Source organism: Propithecus coquereli, unplaced genomic scaffold (assembly GCF_000956105.1).
Source record: "Propithecus coquereli isolate 6110/MARCELLA unplaced genomic scaffold, Pcoq_1.0 Scaffold435, whole genome shotgun sequence".
NCBI classification, from domain to species: Eukaryota; Metazoa; Chordata; class Mammalia; order Primates; family Indriidae; genus Propithecus; species Propithecus coquereli.
Window position 1 is genome coordinate 2,031,378 of NW_012150119.1, and position 16,811 is coordinate 2,048,188.

The following is a 16,811-nucleotide window of genomic DNA, read 5'->3' on the forward strand; positions in this document are numbered from 1 at the left end:
CTACTCGGGAGGCTGAGGCAGAAGGATCACTTGAGCCCAGGAGTTTGAGGTTGCTGTGAGCTAGGCTGATGCCACGGCACTCACTCTAGCCCGGACAAAAGAGTGAGACTCTGTCTCAAAAAAAAAAGAAATCCCTCTTTAATACCTGATGATTGGGCATTTCCAAGGGAAATTGTAATGAAACACCTGGGTGCCTGCCTCTCCCCCCACCCAAGGAAGCATTTTAGTGTTGAATAGATATAATCTGTCCAAACTATAAAATACTAACAGAAACAAAAGACTCCTGCTGGTTTGTAATACCTCTCTTAGGAATCCAGCCACCCTGGTTCTAAGAATTCCCTCGTATACTGAACCAGACTGGACTGGAATCCCACGGAACAGTATTTCCCAGGCTATAAACCTGAGAGATTCACTGGAAAAAAGGAAAAACCGTTAACAAGTTCATCTTTCAACTTCGGAAAACCCTACACACAAATCCCTTTCAGGAAGATTTTCAGCCGGGCACAGTGGCTCACACCTGTGGTCCCAGCTACTCCACAAACTGGGGCAGGAGGATCACTTGAGCCCAGGAGTTGGAGGTTGCAATGATCTGTGATCGAGACACTGCACTCTAGCCTGGGTGCTAGAGCGAGTGATATGAGTGATAGACCCATATCTTAAAAAAAAAAGAAGAAGAAGATTTTCAATATATTCATAGGTTAGTCATATAGAAATCTTGTTCAATCCAGTATCTCCCAAATTTAGTTGAACACAGACCTTCGTTATGGACCTAACATCTGTTAACATCGCATGGCACATTTTAGGGAAATACTGCTTGAGGACCCTGGCCCGGATTAGCTAGGGATTGTCTCTTGGGAAAGCTGGCTTCTCAGTACCTGGGCAAAAGAACAAAGCTACTTTTTCCCCTCCTCCTTCCTTCTGCAGTAGCTGTTGGGTGCGTTTCCCAGGCCCTGCCATATCCTGGCCCATAAACCCAGGGAGGCAGCCTCGGGGATCTCTGAATCCACCCCAGGGTTCTATCCTCAAACAACAGGGGTTCTTTCTCCCAGCCCTGCCCTGCCTAGTGGCAGAAGTTGGAGTTCCTGAAGAAGCAGCCAAATTACTCATTTGTGGGTTGCTGGCGATGCCAACTAACAGGAACCCTGTATCTCTAGGTAGCCTACTAAACTCTCTGCTCCAATAGAGTGATTGTAAGTGAATTCCTTAATTTAGCAAATTTTCATCTCAACAACTACTGATCTTACATCACATTTTGCAATATACAAAACCCTTTCAAATCCACTACCTTTGGTTATTTGCAGCAACTCTATGAAATAAGTATGGCAAACATTATTATTATTTCTCTTTTTACAGAAGAGAAAACAGCACTCAGAGACCAAATTGCTGTGGTCCAAGGACTGTGCTCAGTGCTGATCTGTGTATTTAAGGCTTTGCATGCCTACTTTCTCAAATATTTACCAAGGAGCTTTTATCTATCCACTATAATGAAACACATTGCAATGAATCCAAGTGACTATCCTTACTAAAGTGAAAGGTGCATTCTGCAAATTAATGCTGAGAAATAAATGTAGGGTTCAATATGTAGACAAACTGGCAGATAAGAATCAGATCTGGGAGAAGGAGAAAGGCTCAAAGACCAGACAGAGAAATTTGGGATTGGAGAAGAGAGGCTTTGTCGTCTTTGAACAGCATTGACTCAGTGTGTTTTAGGAAGATAAGTTTGGCAACAATTAGCAGAATGGTTTGGAGAGGAGGAGAGACAACTCAGGAAAGCTAGCTAGAAGGAATTTAAATCAGTGCCTTTCAAATTTTAACGTGCATACGAATTACTGCCCAAGGATCTCGTTAAAATGTGCTGATTTGGTAAGTCTGGGTAGGATCTGAGATTCTGCATTTCTAACTAGCTCCTAGGTAATGCCAGCAATGCTGGTCCATGGGCCCCAGTTTTGACTATCGAGAGTTCAAACAATCTAAATGTCAGGTAGTAGGGAATTGGACTTGGGATTTAACCATATGTTAGATTATGAAATTGTGGGAATTCGTTAGAAATGCAAATTTTCAGGCCTCTATCTAGACCTGCCAAATCTGAAATTCTGGGGTTGGGGGGCAAAGGAATCTGCATTTTAATAAGCCCCTCCAGTGATTCACATGCATAATCAAGAACACTAGCTGGAAAAGCTCAGGATATCAAGAGATAGAGTTTGATTGCAAGACTCTGTGATGTGATTTAAGACATTTCTGCCATTAAAAAGCACTGGGTTGCACAATAACCCGAGTGCATGTGATGCTATTGAACTGTATGTTCAAAAAGGACTGAGATGGTAAATTTTATGTTATGTCTATCTTATCATGATTTTTAAAAAATTATTTGATGCTAAGACCAGGCTCCCCCTCTAGCTGCCTTCCTGATAACTGATTACTGCTAACAGAGCTAAGCAGATGCCTACATGGGGGTCTTCCCTTCCCACCAGAACATCCACCTGGTGGCCAAGTGGCTCGGCACCCTGGAGAAGAAGCTGGAGGAGCACAGTGAGAACAGACACCCAGACTTCAGGGTCTTCATCAGTGCAGAGCCGGCACCCTCCCCCGAGGGCCACATCATCCCGCAGGGCATCCTGGAGAACTCCATTAAGATCACCAATGAGCCCCCCACGGGCATGCATGCCAACCTGCACAAGGCCCTGGACAACTTCACTCAGGTACTGCCCTGGCAGGGAGGGGAGAAGAGTGTCCCTCCTGTGAAAAAGCAGACACAAACTGGGTGGGAGAAGAGCATGCAACTTAGGGGCAGTGGGGTGCCGCAGGGCAATGCCAGCAGGGAGAAATGTGTTCCCTCTGTGAATGACCTCCAGCTGGTGCCCACTCAGGACAACCCCAGTCTCCATTGCCAGGCACACCTGGGGGGGCGGGTCACGCTTAGGCCCTTTCTTTGACAAGAAGAATGGGAGAACTTTGTCCAAGTCTACTGTTAACTAACACTCCAAGATAGAGAAGCCCACGTTACTGAAAACCTAATACTGAGTCCTGCACTGATTAGCTAAGCATACTATCTTCAGGTGCAGGGGGATGATATTGCTTGACATCTGCATGAATCCTGAGTATCAAGGGTTCAAATAATCCAGTGTGAGACAGTTGGGAATTGGACTTGGGGTGTAACTGTGCGTTAGACTCTACAAGTGTGACTCGCAGACCAGCAGCACCTGCATCACCTGGGAACATGTTAGAAATGCAAACTCTCAGGCACCACCTGAGACCTGCCGAATCTGAAACTCTGGGCTGGCACCTAGAAATCTGTGTTTTAATGAGCTTCAAAGTGAGTCTCATGCACAGGCAAGTTTGAGAACCCTACGCTCCAGAGAGACCCAGAATATCAAAGCGTAGGGTTCAAATGCAGGCGACTATGTTCCTTGGAATTTCCACTACTGGGAATTCTAAGACTCATGTGGTGGAGTGTTTATTTATAGCCAGTCTGTACCCATGGTGGCTGACTACATACATGAAGTTGCACCAGCAAGCTCTGCAACTCAGGCCTCTTCCATCTTCTCAGGAAGTTCCCATTTCTTGTTGCTTCTACCTTGGGAGTTCCACCTGCCTGGGGAGGGGAGTACACAAAGGCATGAATATCAGGAGGGTGGGGGCCCAGGGGATCACCTTAAAATTCATCCTCCATACCAGGCCTTGGCGGAATCCAAGGGGCAGGTTCTAGAAGCAGTTGGGGAGGTTTTCCTCTCTGCAACCATCTTTTAACAGCACCAGTGGGTCTCTGGTTTCACAGAGCTGGTGCTAAAGTCCCAGGTGGGTCACCTAGGTAACTTGAAACGAGCCATCCAACAGACAGCTGTGCCAGCTAGCCCGACAAAAACCTTCGGGGCCTGGTTTAAACTTAAAATCAGATGAAGAGCACGTGGCAGTCAGAGTCTCTGAAGATTTTACTGACTGCACGATATCCTCGTAGGGTAGGACTCATGTAGCCCAGCTTGGAGAGGGAAGCTTCTACAAAGATCTGAGAAGCGAAACATGTCCAGTCACCTTTTCCGTGCCCCTTCCCAACCCAACTCCAAAACCCACGTGTCGTCTGGAACAGAGAATGGGTGAATGTTACCAAGAGACTCAGGATATTTTAGCTTCAAGTTTCTGCTAAGAAATACCCGCCCACTGTGGGGTGGAAGGTGGGGCAGGCTCTTGTCCAAGGGCGTCTTCTTCCCTTTCTTCTTTCTAGGCCTCCTCCAATCGGCCTTGACTAAACTCCGAGGTACTCTGTACCAGAGGCCAACATTCTACATTTTCTGGGTTTCATATTCCAGGTGGGGAAAACATGCATTCTTAAGTTTTAAATCTACAGCCTTCTTTATAGGAAGCTGTAGCTGGTTTCAAGCAGACATTTCTGCCTTTAAAAGACATTGGGCTGCACAATAATGTGAGTGCACGTAATGCCACTGAACTGTACACTTAAAAATGGTGAAGATCATCAGTTTTATGTTATTTTACCACAGTTTTAAAATTTAAAGTTGCAAAAAAGGCATCAGGCTGCAGTGAATTGGCTCTATCAGAGGCTCCGGGGGTACACCATTCTCAGCTCGTCTGCCTCGGTGGCCTTGGGTACAGTCAGAGGAAAGGAGCAGATGCCACATGGGCCCTGTTTCCTGACGGCTACCATTGGGCCCCAGTAGGATGATTGCCATCGATGGCCACAGCTGGCTTCATCTTCTCAGCATCCTCCTGGGCCACTGTTCTTGGGCTTATCTCCTTGCAAGCCTGATGTCCGACGTTGGTCATCGGGTAACTGGGAAATATATCCCAAGAGCTGATGGCTTTTCCTGGTTATTCTGTCCCTGCCTCAGTTGGTTCTTTCAACATTCATGGCCACAGTCAGCACCTTGTTCTAAGAAAGAGTGATGGACTTAAGAATATATTCGCTGTCCGTGAGAGTTTTAACCGCCGCGTTCTCCCCTACACATGCCCCGGGACGGCAGCTTCCCACACTCGCCTGCTCCCTCAGAGCCCGTCGCAGCCATTTAAAGGACAAATTGCAGAACGGAGCTCTTTTTCATCCCTGCTTCCCTGAAAGCTGTCTGTTCGGGGATGAGTATTTCATTCTGACTTGTGTTTCAGTGCGCCACTGTCAGCCGGTTTTGGCATTTTAACATATGATTTCTTGTCTTTGTGCGTAAAGGCATTTTTCAGCAGGACTTGATTTTTTCAAATGGGTAAGAAGTAACAAACGAAGCATCCTGCATGTCTGCAGAGAACAGCTCTATGCAGAAAGCAGTTCTGAAATTCTTGCTCACACAAGGCACTGGCCTTGTCCTCTGCACCACCTCTGACCTTTCACATCCATGCCTTTGTGGCAAGCATGACACCAACAAAAGCATTATAGGTACCCCACATTCCCAGAGAGAGAAAGAGAGAGAGAGAGACTGTCATGGGTTCTCCATGGAAAAGTCAGATGCCGCAGAAGCTCACTCTGTCCTATTTCCTCTGGCGCTCTCATTCATGTGAGCAAGTCTAAGACCAATTCCCAGAAGAAATGCCAGGACTGAACCCAAGGCAATTTGTGTGAGCTTTGAGAGTGCCTCTCTGGGGCTCCAGCTGCAACATCTTGCTCTCTCCTGAACAGAGAAAATCTCACTCAGAGGAAATTATTTTAATTCCAAAGAGTCCAGGGGTTCCTTTCCCACCATCCCTTCAAAAATGCAGGCTTTCCTTCTCCCCACCATCATCACCATCCCTCGAACACCCGCCAAGCACAGCTCCATTGCCTGCCTCTGAACCACCCCTGATCCTCTTTCCTTCCCTCTGTCCCTTCTTTCATCCCCTCCCCATGCACCACATCCTTTCCCTGGCGTCGTGCTCTGCAGCCAGGACCCCTGGGGACCCTTGTTTCCTCAGCTCGTGTCTGGTGGAACTCGCCCCTGCGAGGTTCGGAGGTGCAGCGGGGATGGGGAAGAGCACAGCACACCTCAGGTCCCTGTGACTCTAGCTCCCATCCTCGCTCATTTCCGCAGCTCCCCAGCAGATAGGCAGTAACCACACCCGCTAAGCTTCCACGAAGGGCGAGGAAGGCCTTGTAGGAAGGGAAGATCTTAGAGGTGATGCTGTGGGAGTCCCTGGACCCACCTCGAGGTGCTTGGTGAAAGTAATATGACAACCACACCATTCCCGTGGCCTTCTCCTCTATTCGCTGTGCTAGGGAACCCAATTAGCACATCTACATGCTCAGACTTGAGCCATAAACCCAACCCTGTTACAACGTGAATCTAAACCTAAACTCAAATTCTAAACCTCTGCAAGTTCCCCTCAAGCCCTGAGCCCAAGCCTAGCCTCAGTGCAAGCTGTAGTCTCACGGTAGCTCAACCCTGACTAGGGTGTACAGTAACTTTCTCCCGCGTGAACCCCAATCGTCACCCCGCCCTTGCTGGCCCCGTGTAGGGGAAACTGTGTCAGCATCGGAAGCCGTGCTTTCCTTTCAGGACACTCTGGAGATGTGTTCCCGGGAGACGGAGTTCAAGAGCATCCTCTTTGCTCTTTGTTACTTTCACGCGGTGGTGGCAGAAAGACGAAAATTTGGGCCCCAGGGGTGGAATCGCTGCTACCCCTTTAACACTGGGGACCTCACCATCTCCGTGAATGTTCTCTACAACTTCCTGGAAGCCAATGCAAAGGTAAAGGAAACAGACATCCACGGACCAGCCGGGAGGAGGTCGGGAGGGCCACCTCTCAGAAGGACGATGTGGTGTCACCACACGGAGGGAGGGGAGCCTGCGCCAGGGAAGAGTCACACTCTGCACAAGAGGGGTGAGGAAGCGCCAACCCCAGGACCAGCCCGAGGCTGAGATCAGTACAACGATGAGGCCAGAGCCAAGGAAGCTCAGGAGACCAAGCTAGTGACCCCTGTCACGTGGGAGTCAGCCCATGAGAGTTTGTCCCAGGGCCCCCCAGACCACCCCTGTGTACTCGCAGCGTGTCAGGTGGCTGCCGATCAGCGGGAAGAGACCCACACTCACCTGATGTAAGTTCCCAATTTAACTAGTCAAAAGTGCTGACCTCCTCTCGGGGCACACAGCTCCTCACACAGGTATGGTCTTGCCAAAGTTGAAGAAGAAATCCCATCTCCTTTCTTCTCTATCTGAGGTCTCCATTTCAAAGAAAACTTACATCAACAGCGGATGCTCTTCCAACGGAGGGAATTTCACACCATCAAGGTTATTTTAGTTCATGGACCAAACATGGCCTTGGCAGGGCCACCACCTCTTCCTGGTGGGGAAATGAATAGGCCCAGATGTCCCGAGAGAGCCTTCTGCCTCCAGCCCGTGGGTCCCGGGAAGCCCACCCCCCACACACTGTCCCTTCACTTGCTGGCTTTCCCCAAGTGACTTCCCTCCCAAAGTTTCACCCCAGTGAACTTGCGCGCTGTTCACTCCAAACTTTCCTAGGAGACAGTTAATTAATCCTATAATGAATAACAGAAAATAAGAAAAATGTGGTCCTCACTTTTCTCCCTTTGACATTCACCCATTTAAAGGGCTAAATGTAGGTAGAGTCTGACTTTGCAGATTGTCACAGTTAATGACCAGGGAAGGGGAAGGCATCTATGTGAGGGAGAATGAAGACCAGTAAGATGTTGCTCCTAATCTGGAGAAACGTCCCATCTGGCAGCCCACGCGCCGGGCCAGCCCCACACCTGTGTGGAGGTCACCCTTTCTGTCCTTCCCCTGTCCCTCAGGTCCCCTACGATGACTTGCGCTACCTGTTCGGTGAGATCATGTACGGAGGCCACATCACAGATGACTGGGACAGAAGACTCTGCAGAACCTATCTGGAGGAATTCGTTAAACCAGAAATGTTAGAGGGAGAACTGACTCTGGCCCCAGGGTTCCCACTCCCAGGCAACTTGGACTACCCTGGTTACCATCAGGTGAGGCTCTGCTCTTTGCTTGTGACGGCGTGATGGTGCTCACATCCTTCCCTGCACAACCGGCATGCTCAGGTCGGGGACAGTGGCTCAGACAGCTGAGCTTATATCAGGTTTGGTCCTCTGCCCCAAGCTTGCCCCGTTCAACCTGAAAAACATAGGATTTCCAGCCCCAGATGAATAACAAAATTGAGCCTTTGGGGAGCTTTGTATTCTTGACGTCTGCTTAGATAATTCTATTTGTTGCTGTTTTTTCTACAAATAACATCTGGGGCAGTTATTTGGCTGTTTTCACTCAGGACATTGACAAAGCTATTATTAATCTAGGTAAGAAGTTAGCTAGCTTTTGGTGAAGCTTATACCAGTTATTGAAACATCCTTAGAAAAACATGATCTTGTGGCCAAATCACTCTCCCCTCCCAGTTCCTGTCAATTGCATCAACACAGGCACACACCACACACGTATGCCAAGAAAAGTGTCCTCACGAGGTTTCCTTACTATTACTTTGGTTTTTCGTGTTACTATTGCCACAGCTATTTTTAAAGTATTCATCCTTGCCTATTTCACCTGCCATGGAAAATATATTAAAAGATTATTTAAAAGAGGGAAAAAAAGCTTTTATTGCTGGGCTTTTGAACATGCCAAGCACTCTTGAATACCAAGCTCAAGGGAAATACTGGTCATAGGGATATTAACTATAAGCTTTAAAATAATTTTTTTAATTCATAAAACTTAAGAAGGTAAGTCACAAAAGCCATTTGATCCAGGAAAACTGGACCTATGTGAAGAAGTTAAAAACAATAAGTCTTTACGAAAAATACAAGGAATTTTTTTAAGGACATGACCAAAGGCTTCAAGGCCAGGAAAATTGTGCAAGAGCACCCCCTAGTGTCCACAGGGTACTTTGACAAGAGATTGCAACAAGTGACAGGCAAAGTGAGAACCTTCTAGCAGGGCTGTTCTCTTATCCACTATGTGCACACTTCTAAATGACTGAGGTCGCTGTTCTTTCTTAATACCTCTCTTTAATGTGACAGTTAACAGATTGTTATGGGACATCTACAAAGAACCCAGGGGTGTGGTAAGTACTGGAGGAAATACAAAAATTAGACAAACACGTAAATTTGCCTTTGAGGAATGGGCAATGTTTTACTTAGACTAGATGTTAATAACACCAAGAAATCATCAAAATCATATTAGAAAAAAAATCATAATAGGAGCTAAACTTGGGGGCTATTTTCCCATGATCATAAAAAGAATTGTGAAGGAATACTCAAAACATTTGGAGAAGAAAGCGAGCCTTACGCGCTGGGGAGGATGTTTGAGGCATGGCAGGCTGTGGCCACTGGCACTGACCGTGGAGAAGTGTCGTTTGGCTGACGCACTGTTTGAAAAAGTTTTCATGCAAATGTCTTCGATCAGGGGCATGAACTCTCCAGTGTGCAGCCAAGCGCACCCCGCTCGCCCTACCGCGCAGTTCGCTTGTTTATTTTGTGTGCACAGCCCCATTGTGTGTTTAGGTTTGTCATCCCTGATTTAGATAAACAGAGGGGAGGGAAAAAGGAATTTAAGGGGGAGAGGGATGGGGTCCTAGAAGAGCTTACATGAAAGTACCAGGGCGGGATTCATACCTTTAAAGACTACGAGATTTCCTCTTTGTCTGTCAGGGAGCCATGGGAAGAGGTGGGAATGGAGACGGATAAAGTTGTCTACACTTCCCAGAAAAAACAAAGAATGACACAATGAATGTGGAAGCTTCGGGAAACTGGCCTGGCCTGCAGAAACAGATAACGTGCACTGACAGGTGCACGAGTAGGTGCAGGGCAGGCTGAAGTCAAGCACGGTGGGTGACCAGTGTCCCCTTGAGGGCCATGGTGCCTGAGGCCTGGTCTGGCCCACCGGCTGCCCCGCACAGCACCAGACAGTGTGGGAGGCGGGAGACACATCTTGGTTTCTTTTTACTTGAGCTCGCCCTTGATTTGCAGTACATCGATGCCCAGTTGCCCCCAGAGTCGCCCTACCTCTATGGCCTGCACCCGAATGCAGAGATTGGCTTCCTGACCCAGACCTCGGAAAAGCTCTTCCGCACCGTGCTGGAGCTGCAGCCTCAGGACAGCCAAGCCGGAGACGGCGCAGGGGCCACAAGAGAAGAAAAGGTGCACGGTGGGGACTGCCTGAGGTCCTTCCGGGGCACCCGGGGACTGTAGGTAGACAGCCTTCTCCTACTGGCCGCATGGGCAGTGCACGGCTCGGACAGTACACAGGCGCAGCCCGTGCAGCCTGGAGATGCCTGCCCCTCACCTCCTCCTCCTCCTCCAGTCCTGTCACCACATCAGCCGTCTGATAAAATCCTAGGAAGTCCCTGACACTGGGTTTGGCAGTTTTCTTTGCCAATCCACCCCAGTCGGTTTGTATCCAGTTTGTCTGTCAAAGTGAAAAGGGCAGGGCTGACCGATGGTGGCTTGGGAACCTTGACACTGACTTCACGAATCCTTGGCAAACTAGTAGCGCTGGGTGGGGAGCAGCCCCTAGGCACCTCCACCCTCAGTCTGCCAACTAGATGTCCCCGTGGATGACACTCCTCTCAAACGAACATGCCTTCTCTGTGCGAATGACTTCTAGTCGGACTCTCTGAACACACAGTTACGCCCTGTGCTACTAAGCGCAGGAATTCCTACAGTTTTAGGAAGAGGAGGGGAACCATGGAATAGCAAGGCAGACTGGGGGAGGTGTGGGTTTCAGGACAACTCAAGGCAATTTGGGGCTTTGTTCCTACTGCGGGGGTAGCTGAGGGCAGCAAAGGAATGGGCCACCAACGTGAAGCCACGACAAGCTAATGCAACTTGCAAGGGATGTACTTCCACCAGCCCACATCCGCCCTACTGTACTGCCTGGCTTCCTGTCACGAGAGATGCCACTAAGCTTATGAGGAAACATCCTTGGGAGAATAAGGGTTAGGAAGGCTGGGAGGTGACCAAACTTTTAGGCTCTAGGCACTGATTATAGGAAAGCAAACTGACTGATACTAAAGGGGTTGGACCTTTTGTTTAAAGGTATGGACTAGTGTCACAAGTAGTCCTCACATTTTAATACACCTAAGAACGAGCTAGAGAGCTTGAAATTCTGATTCCGAGCCCTCGGGTCAGGCCCTGGCATTGACAACCTAGTGATTGTGATGAGGTGAGCACACTTTGAGAACGCTGCTTTAAATCACACTCCTCAGCCTTTTCCACTATTTGATGTACGAGGTATAATTTGGGAATGAAGAGAAGAATACAAATCACTCACAGTGAAAAACATTCCTCACTCTAAAAATGAAAAAGCCTGGGACTCTATGAGTAATAGACTTAGGATTCCTCAGTCAAGGTTCAAAGAAGGCCGGGCGCGGTGGCTCGCACCTGTTATCCCACCACTTTGGGAGGCCAAGCCGCGAGAACCACTTGAGGCCGAGAGTTCAAGACCAGCCTGAGCAACCTAGCAAGACCCCACATGTACAAAAGAATTTTGAATGCTTTGAACCAAAAAGGTTCAAAGAAGCTTCTAACTCTGATCATTTCCTTACTCTCTCCCTCAGGTAACTGAAGAAATGGTGTGTGTGTGTGTGTGTGTGTGTGTGTGTGTGTGTTTGTGTGTGTTTCAGAAATGCTATGAACTGTGATCAGTTACTTGCCATGCATGGCGCCCTGTGGGACAAGTGCACAGGTTACTGGGTGCACGTCCACCTGTGTAGTGTCCCAGTTCTCACCCGTGGTGGTGTTTCTCACATGGCCCACATGTTCCGATGAGCTGTGTGCTTCCCACCCATATCGCGGCTCAAGAGGAGGGGCAAAGAACCAAAGCCCAGAGAGAGCATCTTGTTGTCAGTCACAAATGACCGAGAGGGCGCACACTCCACACACACTCACGAAGTCTTGATCCGAGAGAAAGAGAGAAGGAAGGCGGGCATGAGAGACGGACATGAGAGATACATGGGTGGATGGATGGATGGGTGGATGATGGATGGATAATTGATGGGTGGGTGGGTGTTAGAGGGATAGAGTCATATGCACTGAAGGACATCTGCAGGGATATAAACCAAAAAATATTACAGTTTAACAGTATTTTTCCCCCTTTGGGGGAAGAGTCAAGATTGTGGGAAGATTTTGCTTCTAATATCTTATGTATCTGGAATGTTTGGATTTTTCTGGTAAGCATCTATAACTTTTCCAAAAAGAAAAAAAAATCAGAGGTGTTTGCCTATGGAAATCGAGTGGACCACATCCCTGGGAACCCACTGCTCCCATCTAAAGGGGCCTCTGGGTTCCCCAAGCGAAAGGTCCTGTGTATGTCTGTGGACCTGCCGCTTCCTGTCAGCCCTCTCCCTGCCGGCCTCAAACCCTCCGCAGTCAGATCAGAGACAGAATGGAACGGGGCACCCCCACATCCCGTGTATTTTGGAACAATACCCCCAAACTGTCTTTTCATCTCCTTGTGAATAATGTCCAAATGGAAGCTCACTGATACAGGACTGTTTCTTCAAATTCTGGTCCAGAGACAGAAATATGCTATAATTTTAGCCATTTGTCTTCTACCCCAGCAGCAGCTCACAGGTGCCATTAAAATTCCATTCCAGTTTTTGCTAGAACAGCACCAAAGACCCATTTGTGACAGGGCAATGGGTTTTTAGTGTTTTTTTCTAACATCAGCCCTTTCCCTAGAGAATGTATTGTATGTTAACAATACCAGGCAGGGTGAATATTTATCATCCTTCACCCTTATGTAGTTCTTTACAGCTTTCAGACACCACCACGCTCATCAGCTCATTTGATTTGATCTTTGCATCAACCTGGGAGTTGGGGAAGAGGGAGCAGGAGGAGAAAGACACTCTTGCAGATTTTTACAATTGAGAAAATCGAGGCCTAAGTGACTTGCTCATGTTCACTCGGGTAACGCATCGCAGAATTGTACTAACTCGGTCAAGGCGCTTTGGTTGCAAGCAATAGACACCCATTTAGCTGAAGTAGGCAAGAAATAGCTCACCAAATCAAAGGCGTCAACCTAAGAAAGGACAAACACCACAGTGTCTCTGCAGTCCCAGGGAGGAAGAAGCGTGGACTGTCCTTTCCGGGCAGCTCTGCCCTGCGTGGGGCTCCCTGGATTCCAGGCATGAGATTCAGTTTTTTGTACTCCTGGGAAAGAAAGTCTGATTGGCTTAACTTGGGTCCGGGGAGGCTGGGCCTATTGACTATCCCCCAAAACAGTGGGGAAGGGGTGATTTCGTGAGGAGATAGGGACCTGTTCCTAGAAGGGGGGAGAGGTGGCGACAGACAAAAACAGCAGAGGTCAGCTCCCAGGATGCTGGAAAGGGCTGGTGCTCAGTGCCTCCCCTCCCCGCCGCCCCAGTCTGCTGGCCACATGCTCTATCATATCTGCATTTGTTTCATTTTTCTTTCCCTGCTGACAGACCTCCTGGGCTTACTCATTTACTCCAAAATGGCAGGCTCAGCCCCCAAGTGCTTGCCCTGAATTGACTCAGAATCTCTGAGCCGCAATTCCAATTTTCCAGGACAGAGACCGTGGTTGTTGCAGCTCCCCTGGTCTAATTAGCGGCTGGGTTGTGTGGGCAAAGGCATCGTGGGGTGGAAGAGGAGGTTTACAAGATAGATGGGTGCGCTTCTTCCAGAACTGAAAGATAAAAACCACACTATTGCCTCATAGAAACTCAGAACTGGTGTGTGTGGATAGACGGATACAGGGACGGATATAGATGGAAACAGACATGTCCGTCACTGGGGCTCACCGCTCCAACTGCACAAGGCCCGCAAGGGCTGTCTTCCCGGCTGATTCCCATAGCTACCTGGGTCAGCCTTGGAGTGTTTCGGCTCCCAGTTCTTAGAGAGGAAACTATGTGCGTCTCGTTAAGCTGGCCGCACAAGTCACAGGGAGAGGTCGTCCTGCAGGCAGTCCTAACCCTGACCTCGCTGCCCCAGGCAAGCAGGCAAGAGGACGGCCAGGCGGTGTGGGCAGCGGGGCTGGGGGCAGATGGTGAGGAGCATCTCCAGCCCCACCCTGCAGAAGGATGGAGCGCTTCTGGGGAAGAGAGCCCCTCCTTAACCCTGCGTTTCCTGCTGTGGGCAGGTCAAGGCCGTGCTGGAAGAAATACTGGAGCGGGTGACAGACGAGTTTAACATGCCAGAGCTGACGGCCAGAGCGGAGGAGCGCACCCCCTACGTCGTGGTTGCCTTGCAGGAGTGCGCGCGGATGAACGTCCTCACCAGAGAGATTCAGCGCTCACTGAGGCAGCTGGACCTCGGCTTAAAGGTGATCGAGGTCTTGGGGAGACGGGGAAGGACATTGCCGTAGGACACTGCTGGACCCCGATGGGGACGGGGGAACACCAGGGGACCTGGGAGCTGAGAGCAGTTGTCCTCCAGTATCCTAAATGCTCAAAAAGGTCTTACTCCCCAGAAACTACGTCTGGCCATGGGGTTGTCTGAAAACACCAAGATATTGTACAATCTCTGACGATTTCAGCAAGGAAAGGGTCTGCTGTTTCTACTACCAGTGACTTAAGTAAGTTTACATTAGTCACCAGGTGATGTGAGCGCCTTGCACAGAGCCTCTTCTTACGGTTCACCTGGATGACAGGTAAACGGGAGCTTTTGCTGCCTTTAGGAGTGAGGAAACCGACTGCCGTCAGTTTGCGCCGGTGTGTTTACTAAAAGAATCGTAGTACCCGCAGAAGGTAAGTGAGAACCCGGTTTTGTAGCCGACAGTGAGCGCTCAGACAAGCCCTGGGAGTCCAGGTGTGGAACATGCTGGTGCCTTCGTGTCTGGCTCTTGGGGTTACACAAGGGTCACGTACGCATAGCGAAAACAATGTGGCTTTTTTCACGTGTAGTCGCACAGAGACTGTGAAACAGATTGCAAAACCTAGGTCAGTGGGGCTTTTTTGGTTTAATCTCTTAATTTCCTTTCTCCCCTATCCCCACCCCAGTATGGGGGTGGTGGGGGGATAAGAAGGAAGGAGAGGCAGGAAGGGGACATTGAAGACCGACGGTGTTTGGAAATGTTTGCAAAATCTGTGCCAGCTTGTAATCAAATGAAATACAAAATTCCACAGAGCAATCTCAAAAGTCAGCAAGGGCTTTGCCCATCCTGCTGTGCAGCCCCTGACTGTGGCGCGCAGGGACTTGCTAGTGACATCCACGTAGGTTTGCCGCGCTCACAGTGTGGAATCCATGCAACGGTGCAGCCCAGTTACCCGTTCGACTTCCGATTCATTCGCTCATTTTTCTTCCGAGAGCCTTCACCGCGGTTCTGTGTCACGCATCACAGCGCGTGCCTGGGCAGAGATGAAGCGTGGGGGGGATGGCGTTTCTCTTTCCTTTGCGTCTGGTCCAAGCAGTGGAGATTGATGAGCTCCTTGGGCGAGTCTTGGCACTGCATGCTGGCGGGTGCAAGGAGACGGGAAGGGGAGCCCTCTCCTCCCGAAGGATAGTCTTGTGGCATCGTAATGCAGAGTGGAATTAATTAAGTGCCACACACAGAGATGCTAGAGAAGAAAGGAGAAATAAATGCTATATGTGGAATAAGGAAAGGGCCCAAGCAAAAGGGCATCGTGGGGCTCCTGGAGGAAGGATAGGGTTGCAGCAGGGGGCCACAGGGGGAGAGGCTTCTAGAGGCGCAGAGCAGAGGAGCCCAAAGCCCATTCCAGGAGTCGACTTGCTTTGGCTGGAGCAAAAGGTCCACCCAGGCAAGCAAGAACAATAGGGTGAACTTCCAACAGGTGACAGAACAATGACCCAGAAGCAGCAGGGACCTTTTTCTCCTGGTCCCTCTGTGAACTGGAGGACAGAGCGCGATCTCCATTGAAATCGGCTGTCCTGTCAAAATCCAGTCTCATGAGGACAGTCCCCCATGCTGGCCTGGTCATCCGACTCTCTGGAGGTTTGATCACAATTCATGTTCCCATCTCCACCCTCCTGTCCTACAGCCTCTGCAGATGGGGCCTGGGAATCCATAATTGTAACCAGCAGCCGGGTCCTTCTTGGGACGAGTCAAGCTTGTGAAGCACAGCACAAAGGCAAGTGGGTATAATAAAATGCTGGACAGAGGTTATTTGTGGCCAAAGCAAAGTGCAAAGGAGGTGGAGCAGAGTCCAGAGAAGGGCGCATTTCAAAGACGAGGGAAGGGGTGAAGCTGAGCTGGCCAGAGATGGGACTAGGAGAGGGGACAGCCGAAGGGGGGGCTTGGTCAGGAGGGGCTCGCAGGATGGTCCAGCCCACGAGCAAGGGGTGGAGGCCCGCGTCCGGCAGGGTCCGTTCAAAGGAGCAGTGAGGAACTTCAGCTCCAGGCTTCCCCCGGGAACCTGGGGAAGACGTGCTTGGCTTTGCTGACCAGCTTACCCGGCAGGGGCAGGGAGGAAAGAGGAAATTCTGCTTGAGGTTGTCAACGAAAAAGAACCCATACTCCATAAAATAATTTAAAGAGGTTTATTCTGAATCAAATATGTGCGGCCACAGCCCAGAGAGCCATGCCCAAGAAGCCTTGAGCAAGCAGTCTCACCACGGTTGGGTTACAGTTTGTTTTTTTATTTCAAGGTATTAAGGGGGTACAAATGTTTTAGGTTACATGGGTCGCTTTTGTAATGCTTGAGTCCCAGCTATAGGTGTGCTCGTCACCCAAACAGTGTTCATTGTACCCATTAGGTAGATTTTTCTCCCTCCCCTCCTCCCCCCGAGCCCTATTGATTTCCACTGAGCTTTACTTCCCTCTGTGCACGTGTGTGCCCATCAGTTACTCCCAATTTAATAGTGAGTACATGTAGTGTTTTTTTTTCCATTCTTGGTTTGGTTTTATACATTTCAGGGAGACAGGGGTTACAGGTAAAGTCACAAATCAACACATGGAAGGCCT

At 49.4% G+C, this 16,811-nt stretch overlaps 1 protein-coding gene across 1 annotated transcript in view; it reads left to right on the forward strand.

Moving 5' to 3' along the window:
* The window catches only part of DNAH9 (dynein, axonemal, heavy chain 9), a 313,557-nt gene that overhangs the window by 278,023 nt on the left and 18,723 nt on the right, over window positions 1-16,811 (forward strand). The window contains exons 63-67 of the mRNA XM_012653931.1: window positions 2,472-2,699; window positions 6,471-6,662; window positions 7,724-7,915; window positions 9,899-10,069; window positions 14,031-14,213. Of these exons, the coding sequence (XP_012509385.1) occupies window positions 2,472-2,699; window positions 6,471-6,662; window positions 7,724-7,915; window positions 9,899-10,069; window positions 14,031-14,213 (966 nt within the window). The remainder of the gene's footprint in view (window positions 1-2,471; window positions 2,700-6,470; window positions 6,663-7,723; window positions 7,916-9,898; window positions 10,070-14,030; window positions 14,214-16,811) is intronic.